The 19,190-nt window shown below is 43.4% G+C and overlaps 1 protein-coding gene across 3 annotated transcripts in view; it reads right to left on the reverse strand.

The window, feature by feature from the left end:
* Positions 1 to 4,399: 4,399 nt before the first annotated feature.
* Positions 4,400 to 19,190, reverse strand: part of ATN1 (atrophin 1) — a 220,025-nt gene continuing 205,234 nt past the window's right edge. For all 3 annotated transcript variants that reach the window (XR_015297639.1, XR_015297640.1, XM_086932919.1), the window contains one exon: positions 4,400 to 6,206. Coding sequence is in view for 1 of the 3 variants with exons in the window: in XM_086932919.1 (XP_086789045.1) it covers positions 6,173 to 6,206 (34 nt within the window). In the remaining 2 variants the exon portion in view is untranslated. The remainder of the gene's footprint in view (positions 6,207 to 19,190) is intronic.

The raw sequence follows: 19,190 nt of genomic DNA on the forward strand, positions 1-19,190 counted from the left end.
CTTTAACATTTTGTATTTTTCAGTGAATTTCTAGTGATTATTTAACGCAAAGTAAGATATTATTACTATACCTCACTATGTCACTTTAACTTTTATTTTTTAAGTGAATTTCTTGAGTTTTTGATCATGTTCACCCAACTCCTCACCTAGCATAGCTTTATTCCATACTCGGTGAGTGGTTTGCCACCCAATCTATGTCAGGCACGGCCTTTGGCGAGGAGTTGGCCATGCACAGTGTAAGCTTGGTGGACGGCACCAAACCCCCTGCCCCACATGGCTGGCTGCAGGCCCTGCACACCAAGGGTGCCTATAAATCTGCAGACAACCCCACACCCACATTTTTCTTCATTTTTTTCCGGTACTCCAGGAGTACAACATCTCAAGTGTCACCTGTGGTACCACGCAAGCTTCACTTATTAAATGCTGCATGGGCTTGTATACACTGCTCCAGAGGGAGTCCTTCTATACTAAACGCAAAACCTGCACCACACTGCCCCCTTATGTCAGATTTTAATTTTAACTTCAGGACATGAGAAAGGGTGGGTGGGGGACCGCTCGTCCAATCAGATCACTTTTTTTTATTGCAGTACTGCAGTAGTACCGCAGGAGACCCACTGTACAGATATCACTATAATGTAAACACAATTTTCTTGATAACTACTCAATTGATGTACAAACTAAAAAGCACACTTTGAGTAAAGTTCTACATTTCTGCCGAATTTAGTGCCATTTTAGTCAGACGTTATTTTTTTGTAAAGCTTCCCAAAATGTCTTACTGGATATAAAATGGGAAAACAATGTTTGGAACCATATGTGCCCCCTTTTAATGGCCCCCACTAGACAGATGACCCTGAAAGATTTGAGGAAGGAGCTGAGGTAGATGAAAGTTTTGCGAAGATCCAACAGATGGCGCCAAAGTTATTAGCAAAATAAAAAAAACTCTTTCTAAGGAAACTCTGACCTAACTTTAAGGCTGCTGCCACTGTGCAAACAAAATAAATATATATATATATATATATATATATATATATATATATATATATATATATATATATATATATATATATATATATATATATATATATATATATACTTATCAGACGACTAGTAAAAATTAGGCATCCTCCATTTAAACAACAGATCTATGATGGCTCATGAAAGCCATACTATAAGAGGTCTGAGCTCCTCTTTTGAATTTACAGCTGTTGTATATAAACCTTAGAAGGCCACAAAGAATAAGTGTCCCATAAGGTTTTTTTTTAAATCAGTTTTGATTTTGATATTAATATTTAGCATTAAAGAAGCTTTAACAAGCCCTAATTGGAAAAACAGAGATGGTCTCCAAGCTTTTCTTATGAATTATGACTTTTTGGACCAAGAGCCTGATCTTCATTCTCCCCTGACTCCTGCACGCCATAAAATCTGTTTTACTTTTATTAGCCAATGTGGCTCCTCTGCTAGGGTATTATGTGGCTGTTTTTTGGTTTTCTAGAATTCCTTTCCTAACGTTAATTGCTCTTTAAATATCACTCATTACAAAAGGCAGAAAGCATCACAATTGCCATCTTTTCAAAAATCGTAATTAATTTCCAGCTCTAGTTCAGCCCAATATTTTCAGTTTTGTCTCCCATGCTTACTGCTGAAGCAAGGCATCTTCTGCTCGGCAAACATCTTAACTTCCATGCCTGTTATTATTCTTTTAGCATCCCGACTGTTGCCAACTCTAGTTACGCGTCTCGTCAGCACTGCAAGTATCTTTACTGGGCTAGCTTGAAGCCACCCTAGCTGTATCAACCACTATTAAGGGGCACATTTGCGCTCAGGTAAAATCGTAAGGTTCAACATTATTGATTAGTGCTTCGAACAGTCCCAGCTACTCTGTTATTACCTCTGATCCCTTTCACTGTAGGGAGAAAGCTAACCAGCTACATTAAAAGGCTGTTTAACATCAATCATTTATTCTCATCAGGCTAGCTCGCCTTCTGAGATAAAATAAATTGAATATTGTTTCGTAATTTCTGCCAATTCCATCGCACACTACAAAGCATTTCGGTCATGTTTTTTGACTCGCACCAGAAGTAAAAATACGAGCAGTAAAGCAAAGGAAACAAACTCATACACCTTATTGTCAAAATTAATTTTACTCTCAACATCTCTTCTTGACTTCACTTGAGCTTGAAAAGAATCAGAGAATCATACTGCTGGGTCCTTCTGTCCGAAAAGTTCACTGGAATTATTTCCTTGGAGAGACCCTCTTCTCATCAACTGCTGTGGATGGTTGTAAGTTATGACCTTGAAGTCCCCTACCCAGATCATCAATTACACATCCTAGTACTGCCCATTACTCTAAATCATATGTAATTAAATAAGTAATACTAACTCAAATGCTAACCTTCAATTTGATTACATTTAAATACATGTAAAATAACAAATTAAATAAAATAATATCTTTACCCTAATGTTAACCCGAGTGGTAAATGAACTGGATTAACATTAAGTATATTTGATGTAGTGACCATTATCTAACTCTTATACTAACCATAGCTCTACACTAAATTAACTAAACTATAATTAAATAATTCTATCAAACTAAGCAAACTTAAATGTGATCATAATACTAACTCCAGCTCTTAATGAAAATACATTTCATAAATTAACTTAAACTAAAATTATGCTAGCGCAAACTTAAATTTGAAATAAGTAGCTTTAACAAATCTAATGCTAAACCCAACCGAAATAAATTAACTTAAATTAATTCAGTATCCTTGGCCATACTGATGGTAACCCCTAAATGGACATTATTTGAAGTAGTGGCATACACATTAAAGATAATTTCAATGCAGTGCATCGGATAAAGTGGCATGCAGATGCAATGAATTGGGGGGGGGGGATAGGAACGGGGCATATAACTGTTTTGACACGCGGCCCTCATCTTGGTTCCTGCTTGCTCCATAATTTTATGTGGAAGGATTTCGGACAGTAAAACCCTAGACTAGAATGGATCCTTTTCTGAGACTCCTATACACTTCTTATTTGACCCTATTAGCCAATTTTGTGGCAGATGCTGAACTAACAGTAGGCTTTTGTCACAGTTTACAAGATTTCAAATGTTTTTGAGGGGAGATTAACTTCACAGTATGTGAGGTATACAGTATTTGTGGACTATTCACCTCGTCACACTTTTTGGAGCTATAACTTGTTGAAAAAATTCTCTCTGAACTGGTATCATGTCATTATGATGACTAAATAGCTGCTGAAACCACTTTGGCCATTTTTGCCAAACGTTTCTAGTTTTAGAACAAATTCAGAGAACCCTCTCTCACGCTTTGTGCATTTGATCATTGTTATCTGCAGGGATAGTTGATCTGATTGTGTTCATCATTCCAAACAAGCAACCAACACAATAGCAACTAAATTCAACAACAACCAGGCATTTCGGAATAGGGGTGTCCTCCACTGAATATTCCCTGTATGGCAGGGTAATTATAAAACAAACAAAAACAGGCACTTTTTTTCAATACGAATTGACATCGATTGCGAAGATTGTTTTTGAGACAACTGTCATCTTTGGCACAGAGTTGAGTCAACAGGATATTCCTTAGTTTTTCATTCTCAAATGTTGGAGTTCTTTGATTCTTTAACCAAAAGCAAAGACAGAAAAAGAAATCTGAAAGTCGTGTAAAGAAGCACTGTGAAGTTACTGTCCACTTAAAAAGCGGATCCGACTACAGATATAACCCCAAATTGATACCCACATGGCTGGTCTTTTCGGGAAACATCTGGAGGTCAATTCTGTACTCGAAAGGGAGATTTCAGAGTAGGGCAAAATATGTGTGACTACAAAAAAATTATTTCTTCATAAGCTCTCATTTTACAAGGAATGGCAGGGTTTAGAGTATTTTGTTATGAGGTTATCACTTCCAAGGGGGGACAGGAAGAGTTAAAACAGGTAAAGCCACGCGGTTATACAAGCTCTCATCAACAACAATGACATTTTAATGCTGGGGACCACCTCTTTGATACTGAAGCTATATGCACAGAGACAAAATAAAGGTCCCTGCAAGAATTGCTTTTTTAGGGATACCCTACCCCCACCCAAAGCCCATATGGAGAGGAGAAGTAACAGACAGCAGTGGCTTGTTACGCACTACATTTCTACCTGTCAGTGCAGAGAACCCTTCAAAAGAGCAGAAATTAATCTTTGTAGGACAGATCTTACCTTGTATCAGCTGCTGCTTCTACATTTGTGGGATCTGTGCTATTCCTGCCATCACACCCACCCACCCACCCGCATGACTGCATAGGCATTGGTAAAGCACTCACATCAAGGTTCCAGTAGATTCACCCGTTTCCATTACCCTAAACCACCTCCCAGCCCCAAGTACCTGGCTGACGTCAAAACAGTCCGAATGGCCAGTTTATTTATTTTAACAGCTTAGGAGATGAATAACGGGGGTAGTAAGGAGGAAAGTTGTAGGTGAGGCTGTGACCAGGGAAGGAACAAAAAACAACTTGCAAGTGCTACCGCGGAACCGCATGGAGAAGACATGGCAGGACTGCCCAGGTCAGAGTCTAAGGATTCCGCTGCCAAAGTCCAGGGAGAGGTACCTATGCTCTGATAGTCTTTCTTGACACCATGGAGGTAAACAGGACTCTCTCCTCGCAAGGCAGCTACCACGCTCACCTAAGCATTCTGGTACTTGGGCAGTGGTTTGAAGAATGTAGCAAGATTGTCCTCTTCGCACAGAACATCGTGCTGCTCTTACTGTTCAGCGCTCGATTTCTTGGCTAGTAGTCGGAAGAATGGATTATGAATTCCCACCTGGTACCACAGGCAGTGAGCTGCTTCATTTGCACAGCAAAGCTGGTCAGTGTAAAGTGTGCAGCGGGACTCCCCGCCAATGTAGTGTGGTGATGCTTTTTCAGCAGTCAGAATTTATGGATAGAAGTCCAGAGATTATCCTCTTACAGCAGACTGCAAGTGTTCCTGTTTTGTAATAGAATTCTTCAAACACAAAACAGGTGGATGTTCTTACAGCTGAGCAATAATGTACTTGATTTGGAGAAAGAAGCTTGCATTATGACGCTTCTTCTAACACCACAAGAGTAACAGCTTCTTCAGCACAGTATAAGAGCTTGTGCCAGTTCATTCCTTGGTTGGCAGTAATGGTAGTTGCTCCTTCAGGTTGGCAAAAACATTATCAGAAAAACAGATAGCCAGGTAAGAGTCAAGATACAGATGCACCTTCCTTCCTTCATCACTTTCAACCAAAGGACAACAAGAAGATGAATGACCAAACTGCAGATTTACCTCTATTGAGCTATGTCGACAGTAACTTTCCTTATTGTGCCAGGAAATTCAGATCACAGCACAGCCTGCTAATAATGTAGCTTACGCAAGCTCTCTGCAAGCTTTCGTTGATGGCAAGTCAGTTTTGTAAATGTCCATTTGCACCAGAAGTAGACATCTGCTCTACAGCTATGTCCCACCATCAAGTATGTTTTTTCTATTTTTTTTAGACTTCCACTTTGAATGGAAGTTAAGTGCTAACCCTGTCTCTTGTCCCACCTCATTGATCACACTCCAAGACATACGCCAGGAATCGTGAGGAAGTAACCCAGGGCCTCCTCCTTAACTCCCTCCTTTTCAACTGCTTGACGGAAATACTGATGTGCCACTGAGAAGCACTGCCTTACCATCTCATATTTATATGTATATAGAAAGAGTAATAATAAAAGATGCCCCTCCATATGTAGTGTTCTTTTGCTTTAAAGTACATATGCAGGTATAGAGAGGGACAAGTTTTGTGTGGAAGCTGCAAGTCTTCATCAAGCACGGTTATATCATCACACAACTAACTGCAACATTTAGGAATTGGACAGGAGAAAGATACAATCCACAGTGGAATGGGCACTACGACCGTAAGAGAAGGACCCGAAGACTCAGAAACTCTGGCCACAGCACAGCTGTTCTTTCCTCATCACCTAATTCTGCATGGATGAGGTGATGCTCCACCCACATCTGAACACCCATCCAGTTGCGCTGATCTCCCTGCTGCCGCTCAACGTGAGTGCAGGTATGTGCATTCACTCAGTCGGTGTCCTTTCTGCTCTGCCCTCCGTGAGATGCTGGACCCAGTGAGCTAATTTTTCTCTTCGATGTATGTTCTTCTTACAATGGTTTATCACTCTCCTTCTTCAGGTGGCTGCAAAGAAAAGAAAGCGAGAATTTAAGCAAGAACAGAAGAAGAAGCAAAGATGGAGAACAAAAAGAGGCCCTTGTAAAGAGCCAGTGATTTACAAATGGGGCCTGAGTAAGGAAGGAGAGGGAAATGAGAGCAAAGTCTAAGATAAACCAGTTGAAGGAACAGAGAAAAAAGCTTGCACAACAAACAAGCACCACCTAAGCAAAATGATCGGAGATTTTTTATGGTAAAAAGCTTGCATGGTGACTATAAAGATTAATTATGTATACCGTTTATTGCCTGTAGTTACAGTGAACTTGTGTGTATGTGTGTGGTAATGAATGAAAGAGTACACAAATGTGCGTATACATACATAGACAATAGAGGTATTTGCAGGTGAGCAATGATAGAACTTTAATGGAGTCCTAACTTCCTACCTCAAGATTTATAATGGAATGGGAGTGTGAGAAACAGCAAGCAATAGAACAGAAGAGTACCCATATTTCACAGAAGGAATGGTGCTGTTTAAAAGAAGACACCTCAAACTGGACTGCTATATTTCTGAATAGGCCAAAGACCTCCCTTCAAATCATAGCTCCAGTTACTATGATGAAACCATGGTAGCACCTTTTGTCATTATAACAATACGTTTAATGCACCCTGAGAAAAATATTGAGTACAAAATACCAATCACCAAAAAACAGATTAAATAATGATGTCAGTGCAAAATGTATTTGCTATTGGTCATTCAAAGAACATACATATTTAATCAGACACTATATTCATACATTTAGAAGGGATTCATAGGAAGGTTTCTGGTAATAGTCTATTTCTGTTCAATTACACAACCAGGTGTTATCTGCACTTCAAATTTTAGAAACAGTGGTTGCAAATACCTTTTTGCCTATACTTCATCAATGCAGAACATAAACAAGAAGAATCACATCCTATAGATACTTTTTACACAAGGACACCTATGATATCTACCAATCCGTTGCTTCTTTTGGTAGAATCTGTAAGCATCCTAGTTTAAAATGTATAAACAATTACTAACCTTTTGATTTGAATAACTTGCTTAAGGAATTATTCTTTGTACTACCTGAGCTTTAAGACAATTTGCTCACATTTCTTTTGATCTATTAACGAAGTTGGACATAAAGGTCAAATGTTTAGTCACTTAACCTTAGTAAGTGGCTTACTCTCACAAGCAGATACATTTTACAGATCCATAAGCAATTGGTGTATTGCACTAGTTATGCCTACCTATCAAACAAAATGAGTAGCACAGAATCCTCTTTACTGCAAGACATACAGGATCAAGGGAGTCAACCATTAGCCTCAATGAGGATGCTCACTAGAAGTACGTCTATTCATGTGGCTCAAATTGAAACAGTGTGCCCAATCGTCAAATAGTTTCTACAATGAGCCCAATGCTTTGGAAATAGTATCTAGAGTAGAATTCTAATTTGTAGGATACAAAGAAGACACAAGCTTGGAGGTGATGAACAAATGGGGAGCAGCGGAGGAAGAGACCCTGAGAGAGGGAGAAGTAAAGGGTACACATAAACATCCAGTATCTATGGAATCGAATAGTTACTTACCTGCCGGTGTAGTTTTGCAGCTTGAAGATCTTTCTGCATTCACTATGCTGTGCATGTTCCGCCATCTAGTGGTTGGAGTTCGGAAAGTGCTTTGTATTTGTTTTGTTTTGTTTTTGCTGTGGGAGGTTGCGAAACCGGATCCCCCTGGTGAGGCTAAAACCCCCATCGTGTGTGTGCAGGCTCTCAGATTATTTTTTCCCATTCTGCCTTGCGATTTTTTCTTATTGCTTAATAAGTCTACTATATATATTGCCTAAGGGGCTGAGAGTGCAGGGACACTTGTAGATTTTTAAAAAGGTCACTTCTATATAAATATTACTAGCAGCCCGTCCTGACGTTGTCCGGGAGCAATTAGGCTTCAGCCCCCCGCCGCCCCGACGTTGTCCGTGGGACCCCCGGAGCCTTCCTCCATATATTGCAGTATTATACCTCTATGTTTACTTTGTATGCTTTTGTAACCTGCACACGTCACTTTTTCCTCCTGTAATTCGCCGTTTGCTACACTCACGATTGTCACTTTTGTAATGCACCGTTTGCTAGCTCTTGTATTTTTTTGGCCCACGATTGTCATTTTTGCTTCATTTAATGTAACGTTTGCTTTTGTTTTTTGCTCACTTGTAATGTTCTCATCCGCTGCTCCCCGCTCCTTAATAAATAAATAAATAACCTACCTCATCCGCTTGCTTCATTTAACCCCTTCCGTGCGGCCGCGATTTTCCCCGTGTGCGGCCGCCGGCAGAACACGGGCGGGCCATGACGAACCCCAGCCGTTATCAGCACAGGAGCACCGTAGTGCATGACGGCTGGGGTTCGTCACCAGCATGGAAGGGGTTAATGTAACGTTTGCTTTTGTTTTTTGCTCATCCGCCTCTCCCCGCTCCTTAATAAATCTATGCTACTATTAGCTGGCTCCGCCACACCCGTTCTGACTCTGCCACACCCGCACTGACTCTACCCCAATTAAATAAATAACCTACCTCATCCGCCGCTCACCGCTCCTCCCCGCCTGTCCTCCGCTCCTCACCACTCCTTCCAGCCTGTCCGCCGCTCTTCCCCGCTCTGATGTCCGCCGCCGCTCCTCTTCCGCTCCTGCACGCCGCTCCTCCCCGCGCTCCTGATGTCACCACGCAGGTCGCGGCCGGCGCTACTTGCAAGGGACTACTTTTTTTATCGTCAATTTTTTAAATAACGTATATTCTTTTTATTTATATAGCCTATGTCCATCTGCACACCCTTACCATTACAATGATGTATCGGATGTGTGGATTGGCGCTGTGGTTCCCGAATTTACCCGCCTCAAAGGTCCAAAGTTCTTGCTTTATAATAGTAGTATAGTATAGATATTGATTCTAAAGTCGTGCCAGTTAGCAGCAGTTAAAAGTAAGCAATTTAATTAACAGGTATGATGGTCGTTTTAAAAATGACATTGTTTTTTTTCCCAGCGCTTATACTGTGTTCCTATGTTGATAAGATTTGTCATTCTGCGCAGCACCGTTGATGTAAAATTGTAGTCCTTCTATATATGCAAAATGTCCGGGTTATGGGTTCTCCAGATCTGGTCACCCTACCCTTGGAGCAGTTTAGCTCTGAATAACAGGTATTTATTGTTACCCAGCTATATGGTGCCCATGTTATCGACCATCGAAGGAGGAAGGGCTGAGTGCACCTATCAGGATTTCTACTTGAGACCATAAGGTCATACACCGATCCCTTCGGTGGATTAATTAGTCACTGGGCCAAGAGGCCCGGACCTAGGTGCATATGCACACTGCGCATGCAGGCTAGAAGTGATCTGTGTTCGTGCTCTCTACATTTCTTACGGAGACTAACTATGTTCAGATGCTTGGGGCTTGCAAGTTTAGGTTGCGCCCACTCTCAACGTAGTATAGTATAGATATAGATTCTAAAGTTGTGCCAGTTAGCAGCAGTTAAAAGTAAGCAATTTAATTAACAGGTATGATGCTCGTTTTAAAAATGACATTGTTTTTTTTTTCCAGCGCTTCTACAGTGTTCCTATGCTGATAAGATTTGTCATTTTGCGCAGCACCGTTGATGTAAAATTGTAGTCCTTCTAATTATGCAAAATGTCCGGGTTTTGGGTTCTCAAGATCTGGTCACCCTACCCTTGGAGCAGTTTAGCTCTGAATAACAGGTGTTTATTGTTACCGAGCTCAATGGTGCCCATGTTATCGACCGTCGAAGGATGAAGGGCTGAGTGCACCTTTCAGGATTTCTACTTGAGACCATAAGGTCAAACACCGATCCCTTCGGTGGATTAATTAGTCACTGGGCCAAGAGGCCCGGACCTAGGTGCATATGCACACCGCGCATGCAGGCTAGAAGTGATCTGTGTCCGTGCTCTCTACGTTTCTTACGGAGACTATGTTCAGAAGCTTGGGGCTTGCAAGTTTAGGTTGCGCCCACTCTCAACGTAAAGTGCAATATGAGTAAACATTCGCTAGATGCATGCCTGCATTCTTCCTTTTCGAGACAACCTGACTGATGCACCTGCAACCTGTATTTCGAGTTCATTAGCACGAAAATCGATGTGTTTGCGGTGGATTAATTAGTCACTGGGCCAAGAGGCCCGGACCTAGGTGCATATGCAAACCGCGCATGCAGGCTAGAAGTGATCTGTGTCCGTGCTCTCTACGTTTCTTACAGAGACTAACTATGTTCAGATGCTTGCGGCTTGCAAGTTTAGGTTGCGCCCACTCAACGTAAAGTGCAATATGAGTAAACATTCGCTAGATGCATCCCTGCATTCCTCCTTTTCGAGAAACCCTGACTGATGCACCTGCAACCTGTATTTCGAGTTCATTAGCACGAAAATCGATGTGTTTGTTAAAAAAGGTTTTGCTACTGCATGTAAGAGGTTTGGCGGCGCTCGCACGACTCCTGCAGTTACCCCCGTGCGTCGGGATCTGGCCGTTCTGCCAGGATTCTGCCATCTGTAGGTTCCCTCCTCCTCACTTCCGCTCAGCAGCTCAGTTCATCTTCTCTCCCCCACACACTGTGCGCTAACTTTATTCCCTGACATTCCCATGAATTAGGGGCTCATCTCACTGTGTTCTCTGAGCGCGAGTCTGTGCATTTAGCAGATTTTAACGCCGCGTAAACAGGCAGGTACTCGGGGTATCTGCATACACTTGTGGTGGGACCTGAAAGTCTGCAAACCCAGAACCAGTGGACTTTTGCTTTCATAAACTGGAATACACAAGCCTGCTGCTGGCGAGAGACAGTTGCCAAGTGGCATGCCTTAGTTACTTGAACAAAAACGTTGTGATGTCCACCGCTCCTGGACGCCGCTCCTCCCCGCGCTCCTGATGTCACCACGCAGGTCGCGGCCGGCGCTACTTGCAAGGGACTACTTTTTTTTATCGTCAATTTTTTAAATAACGTATTTTTTTAATTTATATAGCCTATGTCCATCTGCACACCCTGACCATTACAATGATGTATCGGGTGTGTGGATTGGCGCTGTGGTTCCCGAGTTTACCCGCCTCAAAGGTCATAGGTCTTGCTTTATAATAGTAGTATAGATATACATATTGACATGTACACACATGTTTTTTTTTGCCAGTATGTGTCTACATACGTATGCAAACATCTAGATCTCTATCTATTCTACTATTACCACCTGCTTCTCCAGCCTCACCTTTCTGGCGGAGGTGGGTGGGTTCGCTAGTGAATCCAGAAAGATCTTCAAGCTGCAAAACTACACCGACAGGTAAGTAACCATTCGTTTGGCAGCGTGAATCTTTCTGGATTCACTATGCTGTGCATAGACTTCGTAGCGGTTTAGTTACGTTTGCGGCCGCTGGGTGGAAGATGAGCGTTGGTTGTTGAATATATGTTGAAGCACCTTCTGTCCGACTTGTGCTTCCTTGTTCATTTGTATATCCACACAGTAGTGCTTCGTGAACGTGTGCACCGAAGCCCATGTTGCCGCCAGGCATATGTCTTGAAAGGGTGTGTTAGCCCGGGAGGCTATTGTTGCACCCTTCTTCCTGGTAGAGTGGGCCTGTGCCCCTCCTGCTAGTTATTGGCCTACCTGTTTACCTAGTAGGTATACATACGGCTTTCCTTTGAGGAAAGTACCCATATACGTACTACTTTGCCTATTAATTTGCATTTGTTTAACATTTTTTAGATGTGACCAGGAACAACCCCATTGGATATTTTATTCAAATGGTTAAACGTTCTAGGCCCATTCATTCCTTTGTAGGCTAACACCTGATTTCCTTGTTATATTCTGTGCGTGCTAATTATAATATGGTCCTTACCAACCACTAGCTCCCTTTATTTTTTTTTTTTTTGATGCAATGGGCCGTTTTTTACTACCATAAGTAGATAAGGCTTAATTGTTTTTTGGGGTGCCTGGCTGATTTACGGGAGTACATATTTGTTGTCTGATGCTCACCTTGGCAGCCCTGACCACTGCAGGGGCATGCTGATGCCCTGTTGAAATTTGTTACCACCTGTCCGTGGTTATGGTATTGTAGAACCTGGGCGCTATTACCTGCTAATGCGTCCTGTTAATGTTCTTAGTAGAGAAAGGAGGGTAGATGAAAGAAAGGCCTTACCCTATTATCTGCCTTGGCTTGTACATATAAGTGTACCTGATGCTATATCAGCCATATATCTAATATGTATATTTTGCTTCACAAGCCCACATATGTGTGCGCTTATCCTTTCTTTACGAAGAATTCTCCACCCATGTGGTCTATCCAAATATTGACTTGTACAGGAGAAGTTGTTCTGGACTTAGTTTGGCCACTGGGTTCAAAGAAGGTGACGGCCCTTAGAGTGTATTGCACACCGTGGGCCTGCTGGCTAACTGCTTGCGAATGGTCTCCAAATGTTTATTAGGCCATTGCCTGGTGTCATTTGGTATTTAGCTGCCTTGTGATTCCGTGCAAGGGAGAAACACTGTAACCTTTCACTGTGCCGTGTGCAGACCATGTGTAGTTTCTATCATGTAGGCAGGAAGCCTGAAGAACTGCACCCTGCTTGTGTTCATTGTGCCCTTATAGAGGGTAATGGTAGTTGTAACGGGAACACGCCCTAGTTAGGTGTGTGTTGCGTTTGCCCTTATACCTTGTGATGAGTAGGAGGTTCCCTCCGGCGGGCCACATGTGGGGTATGTGTTCCTACATAATCCCAGTCAACCTACTTGCTGTATGGTAGGCATATGCAATGTTTGAGGTATTGCTTTTATTGTGTTTGTATTACTGTGTGTATGTGCATCACGTGGTGGTAGGGTGTGCACCCCCCACTGTAGTTGGCGAATTTTATGATCGCGACGAACCGCAGTTGGCCGGCCATATTGGATGCCTTTGGCAGTCTCGGTGAACTCCATTGAAGAGCCCCCAGCTTCTTCATGGTGTTCAAAAAGGCCGCAGTGAACCTCAGTTGCCGGCTTTCTGATTGTAATCGGTGGCTAACTCCCCTTGAAGAGCTGCCAGCTCCCCTATGGTGTGAAGTGCAGTCTTTGTGGTAGGAGAAGACTTCTACCTTTTGGGCTCGCCACGCCCATAGTGTGTGAGGTGAGTGTGGTTGTGGTAAGCCCACCCCTCTCATAGTGATCAGCCCAATTAGTGAAGCTGAATCGGCTTTGTCATTGGAGCAAAACATATTGTTGTGCTGCAAGTACATATTGCATTGGTGAAAGAAATGCTGAGTAGCGTGCGTAGATATGTACCTGCATGATGGGGTTTGTAGTCTTGCTGAGTGAGACTCAAATGCCCCTTAGAAGTAACAGTGCGTTTAGAGTATGCATAGTGTCATATCTGCAGCACCGTCTGTTTCAGGCCTTATGTATGTTGTATATTTTACACCGGCCGCAGTGAACCACCCATAATGTGTATGAGATGATTGTGGTTGTGGTATGCCCCAGCGTCTGGTGGCGATCAGTCCCCTTAGTGGAGCTGATTCGCCATTGGTATAAATATAGCCCACTTAATGTTGTGTTGCAAGTACATGTTGCGTGTGGGGTAATGCTGTCTAGCGCTTGAAACTATGTAATTATCTTCTGGGGTTTGAGGTCCTGTTGTCTGAGACTTAATTCCCCATTATAAATATGCATGTTGTGCTTAGAGATTGTGCATAGTGTTTATGTGACACATGCCCGTTTTAGAAACAGGGTTGTGCCATCCAGTAGTGGTGAATAGCGGAGGAAGTAGGTATGTGCTGCCAATGTCTTGTGTGATGTTTTAAAAGACATTGTATGTGGCCCCTATAGAAAAACAGTGTTCCTATTTTTCATCTTTTTCCCCAAGGCGCCATGCAGTGCGTGTTACTGGTAAAAGGGGCGTATATGTATATATTAAAAACACATACATGAACTGTTTGCATATGTAAAACCGTGTTTTGCTTGACACGTGTGTGTGTGTGTATATATATATATATATATATATATATATATATATATATATATATATATATATATATATATCTTAACCTGTACCTTAGTACTTGGTGTATCTCCCTCCTAATTGCATGTATATCTATATGTATGCACCCAACACAGTGGAACATGAAGCTTTGTATTATATGCCTACCAATATAGCATTATGGTCATGTTGGTATAGGAAGAATTTACCTCCTTTTAGCCTCCTATTTACAACCTAAGAGTTCAGTGGAACATGTAGTTGTGTATTATATGCACGCATATGCATACACCCATACCTACCAATTTAGCATTATGGTCATGTTGGTATAGGAAGAATTGGCTTCCTTTTAGCCTACTTTTTACAACCTAAGAGTTTTAAGAGGGCCAGTAGGCAAGTTACCCTACTGCGTGTATTTATATTTATTTATTTATTTATTTATTTAATTTATATGGCGCGTTATAACCACAGGGGTCTCTAAGCGCTGTCTGACCAGAATTACATGATAGATGTTATATTCACTTGAACCAGCTGTGCACCTAAGGTCTGCTCCATGCTTGTTTGAATAGTACAGTTTTTAGTTTTTTTCTGAAGGAGAGTAAATTACTTTCCTTCCTGAGCTCTGGATCCAATTTGTTCCATAAAGCTGGGATCGTGTTGGAGAAAGCACGGCCCCCCACCGTGGTCAATTTGAAGCGGGGCTGAGACAGAAGAGTGGCGTCCGACGAACGCAAAGTCCTACCCGGTATGTAGGGGGATAGTCGGGATTTCAGGTATTTTGGTGCTTTGCCATACAAAACCTTGTGAGCAATGCACATTCCTTTGAAGATAATTCTCTGGCGAATTGGCAGCCAGTGCAACTCCTGCATCAAGGGGGAGGCATGGGCATTTCTGGGTTTTTTAGATATCAACCTAGCTGCATCATTCATGACTCCCTGTAGTTTGTCCAGCAGCCGCTGTGGCAGACCTAAATAAAGGGAGTTCCCGTAGTCCAGCCTAGCCAGAATTGTGGCTGAGACCACGTGTCTCAAGGTAGAAAATGAGAGTAGGGCAGCGATCTTCCTAAGTTGTCTTAACAAGCCTATACTGGTGCCTACTACGGTGGTGACTTGTTTTTCCATGGATAATTTATTATCCACATATAGGCCTAGGCTTTTAACTGCAACTGCCGGCTTTGGGGGTACACCCAGCTCCCTAGGCCAAAATGTATCACTCCAAGGGTTACCCGAGGTGGAAATGGGTAGTACTTCCGTCTTATCCGGGTTAACTTTCAAGGAGTTCTCGGACATCCAATTGACTGTAGTTTTCAATATGTCCTGTAACCTGGTGGATGCTCCTGGACCATCATCCAGCCGGATGATTATCTGGGTGTCATCGGCATAGTTGTACACTAGGCAGTCCATACTATTCAGGAGAGCAATTAGTGGCTGCAGGTAGATGTTAAAAAGTAGTGGAGACAAGGCAGATCCCTGGGGGACCCCGCAGGTGATCGGAGCAGGGGTAGAAAGTAGATCCCCCAGCTGCACTCGTTGTGTCCTACCCTGCAGAAATGATGTGAGCCATGCATGTGCTGTACCCACGACGCCAAAGGATCTCAACCGCGACAGAAGCTGTTTATGGCACACGGTGTCAAACGCCGCGTAGAGATCCAGTAGTACCAGGGCGCTCGGTGTTTTTACATCAGCTCGCATCCTTAGCTCATCCAGAATGGATAGCATAACTAGTTCCGTGCTATGATTAGCACGGAACCCTGCCTGATTGGTCTCCAGCACGTTGTTACTCTCTAGATGGGCCGATAATAGAGCTAACACATGCTGCTCAATCACCTTCGCCAAGAAAGGCAACTGGGAGATGGGCCGGAAATTTTTCAGACATTTTGTGTCTGCTCCAGGTTTCTTCAGTAAGGGGATCAGGCGTGCCTCTTTAAAAGCTGAAGGGATCTGTCCTGTACGAAGAGAGGTGTTCAATAGGTGCAAAACCTCTTCCTCTATTCCTGGCATTGCCATCTTGAATATGTCAGGCGGGCAAGGGTCCACCAAGGAGCCTGATTTGACTCGGCCTATGATTTTGAGTAATTCCGGTTTGGAAATAAGGGATAGCTCAGCTAGAGGTGGAATGTTTAGCGGGCCAGTGAGGTCCGGTATGTACGGACATTCGAGGGGTGCAGTTTCTGCAATTTCATCCAAGATGTCGGATATCTTCTTTACGAAGAAATCCTGGAACCTCTGACAGTCCTCCTGGGTGAACTCGGGACTTTGCTCCTTGTTCACCCTTAGCTCCGCCAGGACCCGGAAAATTTCTTTTTGCGGATTTCTAGCAGTAGTTATTCTTTCCTCAAAGAAGGCAGCCTTCCTTGATTGTATGGCTAGTTTGTACTGGGCTAAGGATGAGGTATATTCTTGTTTGGAGATGGCGTCGTACTTTTTACGCCATGCCCGTTCTTTCTTCCTCACCCCGCGTTTCATCTCTCTAAGGGAATCATTATACCAAGGCGCCCCGGCTCCTCTCGCCACCTTCTTCATCCTGCGGAGAGGTGCCACCACATCAATGGCACTCCCCAGTTTATGCTGGAGATGAGTGCAAAGAGCATCAACGTTGGCATCCTACTCTTCGTCTGAAGGATGGTGTTCTAAGAGGTAGACCAGTTTTTCCCCATCAAGGTTTCTCCATTTGCGGGCCGTTTTCCAGCCCTCCTCAGGTTTGGACAGGGGGCCCCTCAATGTGAGTCTACCCTTTATTAAAAAATGATCAGACCAAGCACAAGGAAGAATTTCCGTGATACCCTGGGCTGGCAAGGTGGTCCAGACTAAGTCGAGCACATGTCCTTTCTCATGTGTTGGTCAATTGACCTGTTGGATAAGACCTAAGGAGGAGACTGCCTCCTCGATCTTTAATGCTTGTCCTTCTTTAGGGGACTTTTCCCAGTGATAGTTGAAGTCTCCAACGATCACCATTTTCTCATATCTTGTACACAGGTCCTGGACCAATCTTACAAAGAGGGTAGGGAAGTCAGGCGACGCCCAAGGTGGCCGATAAACCACCAAGAACACCACACAGACTGCTCCCCTCCTGAGCTTAACCCCCATAACCTCAGCTCCTCCAAGGGTTTCAGAGAGGAACCTAGTGGCACGGAGGCCTGACTGATAGAAAAGGGCAACTAGTCCTCCTCCTCTTTTAGCTCCCTCCCTGTTAAAATGAATAGCCAAATAGTTATCTGGGAGGGCCGCCACCAAATCGGGCGCTGAGCAATCCTCCAGCCATGTTTCGGTAAGCGCGAGGACATCTAACTCCCCGTCTTCCAGAAGTGTGAAAACCTCTAACCTATGGCTTCGCAGAGAGCGAGTATTCAGTAGACCGTAACTCAGGGTATGTGTGTTAGGCGAGCGCTGGCGCCCTCTGACGCTTCTAGATGACATAAGCAGACCCTCGCAACCCAATCGGCGTAGGGTAGCCGGCTCCAGAAGGGACTTACCCGAATTAAGTTGTAATAAGTCGGCCCTTGAGTAAACCACAGTCTGACCAGGGGTTCTGGCCCCAGGTCCCGGATGGGCAAAGATGGGCTCACCTCTGGCGAACCTCCGGCGCACCTATGGCGCGTCCGCTGCGCGTAACCGCTGCGCGTATGCTCCATGTGAGCTTTAAATAGGAGGCTGCTGGTGGTCCTAGTCCAACCACTAGACCGTCAGCTCCCCAAGATGGCCCCCGGAAGTGAGGGTGGAATGGGCTCCCTCTGTACCGCGTGAAGACACTCCCTCCACAACAAACAGCACAGGCTGCGGTGGAACGGGGAGGTAGGCGGTAATGACGACACAAAGGAACTTTGCTAATGTGCCCACAGTTATTTAAAAATTATAATGTGCAAGTACAGGTCAGTCACAACAAAAGCGGCGATTTAAAAAAAATGCAATTTACAGCTAAAATACAAGTAAGCAGCAATAGCGTGCTAGCGTGGTCCAGCAGCGCGTCTGCAAGCAGCAAGCAGCGTTTCACTATCAGTAAATACTAGGTTTATATCTTGTAGTCAGGGGTCCCTCCTTTGCCTCGCTTGTTGCAGAACTATGCAGCCGGCTGATAAACATTGCTTGGATTTGGCGCAGTAACTGATGAAGCCCGATCAGTGATCCTGCCTCTTGCCACATTATACATGTAGTGTATAAACCTTGTGAAGTTACCGTAGCACCCAGTAAAGTGTAAGTAACCAGTAAAAGTTTAAATGACCAGCAATAGAGGGGCCCTACAGTATATAACTGCATAATAGTGCATTAGCTCTCAAGAAATATTTTGCCATTTAATTAAAAACTGTGCATAAATATTGTACTTATATGTTGCACATGTTGTGCCGCAAAGATAGTTTTCTGCATTTGTGTACAAGTATTGCTGTGGCTTATTGGGCCCTTTGTCTATGCGCATATTATTTGCTTTCAGACAAAACGGTGTATTTGTTGGCCCATGGATGAAAAATGGGTATGCGATTATGCTACCCAGTGACAGAGCTAACTGCTGCAGTTGTCATGATAGTGCGTTTTTTTTTTATTTTTTTTTTACTTTGCCCTGTTCCTTTTAAAACACCAAAGTACCTGCACTAAAAGCCCTTCATGTGGGGCTGCAAAATGTAAAAAACGTTGCACCTATCTTTGTTATTGGTTATAAGGCATAAGGATAGTCTATCATGTAGCCTAGCCTATTGCGAACGCTAACCAGCAACTTTCGTATTTCCCTTTTTTTAATTTTTTTTTTAAACTCGTTGATGAAAGATCTGTTCCTTTAAAGTTGCTGGGCCCCTAAAACCGGACTTTCTGGTTTGCTTAGAGGGCAGCTAAGGAATGCGTATGATGGAAATAAGCCCCTGATCCATGTGGCCGTCTTACAGTCTGCTGCCCTGGTTTTGGAAGAGATTGCGGGGAAGGGCGGTTTATGGCGTTCTCCTTCGCTTTGAAACCCCTTGGAAGGAGTAGTTTCTGTCCTGTAACTCTAGTTCTGTAGTAGGGGTATCTCTGTTATAGTCATAATCT

Source organism: Lissotriton vulgaris, chromosome 7, assembly GCF_964263255.1.
Source record: "Lissotriton vulgaris chromosome 7, aLisVul1.2, whole genome shotgun sequence".
NCBI classification, from domain to species: Eukaryota; Metazoa; Chordata; class Amphibia; order Caudata; family Salamandridae; genus Lissotriton; species Lissotriton vulgaris.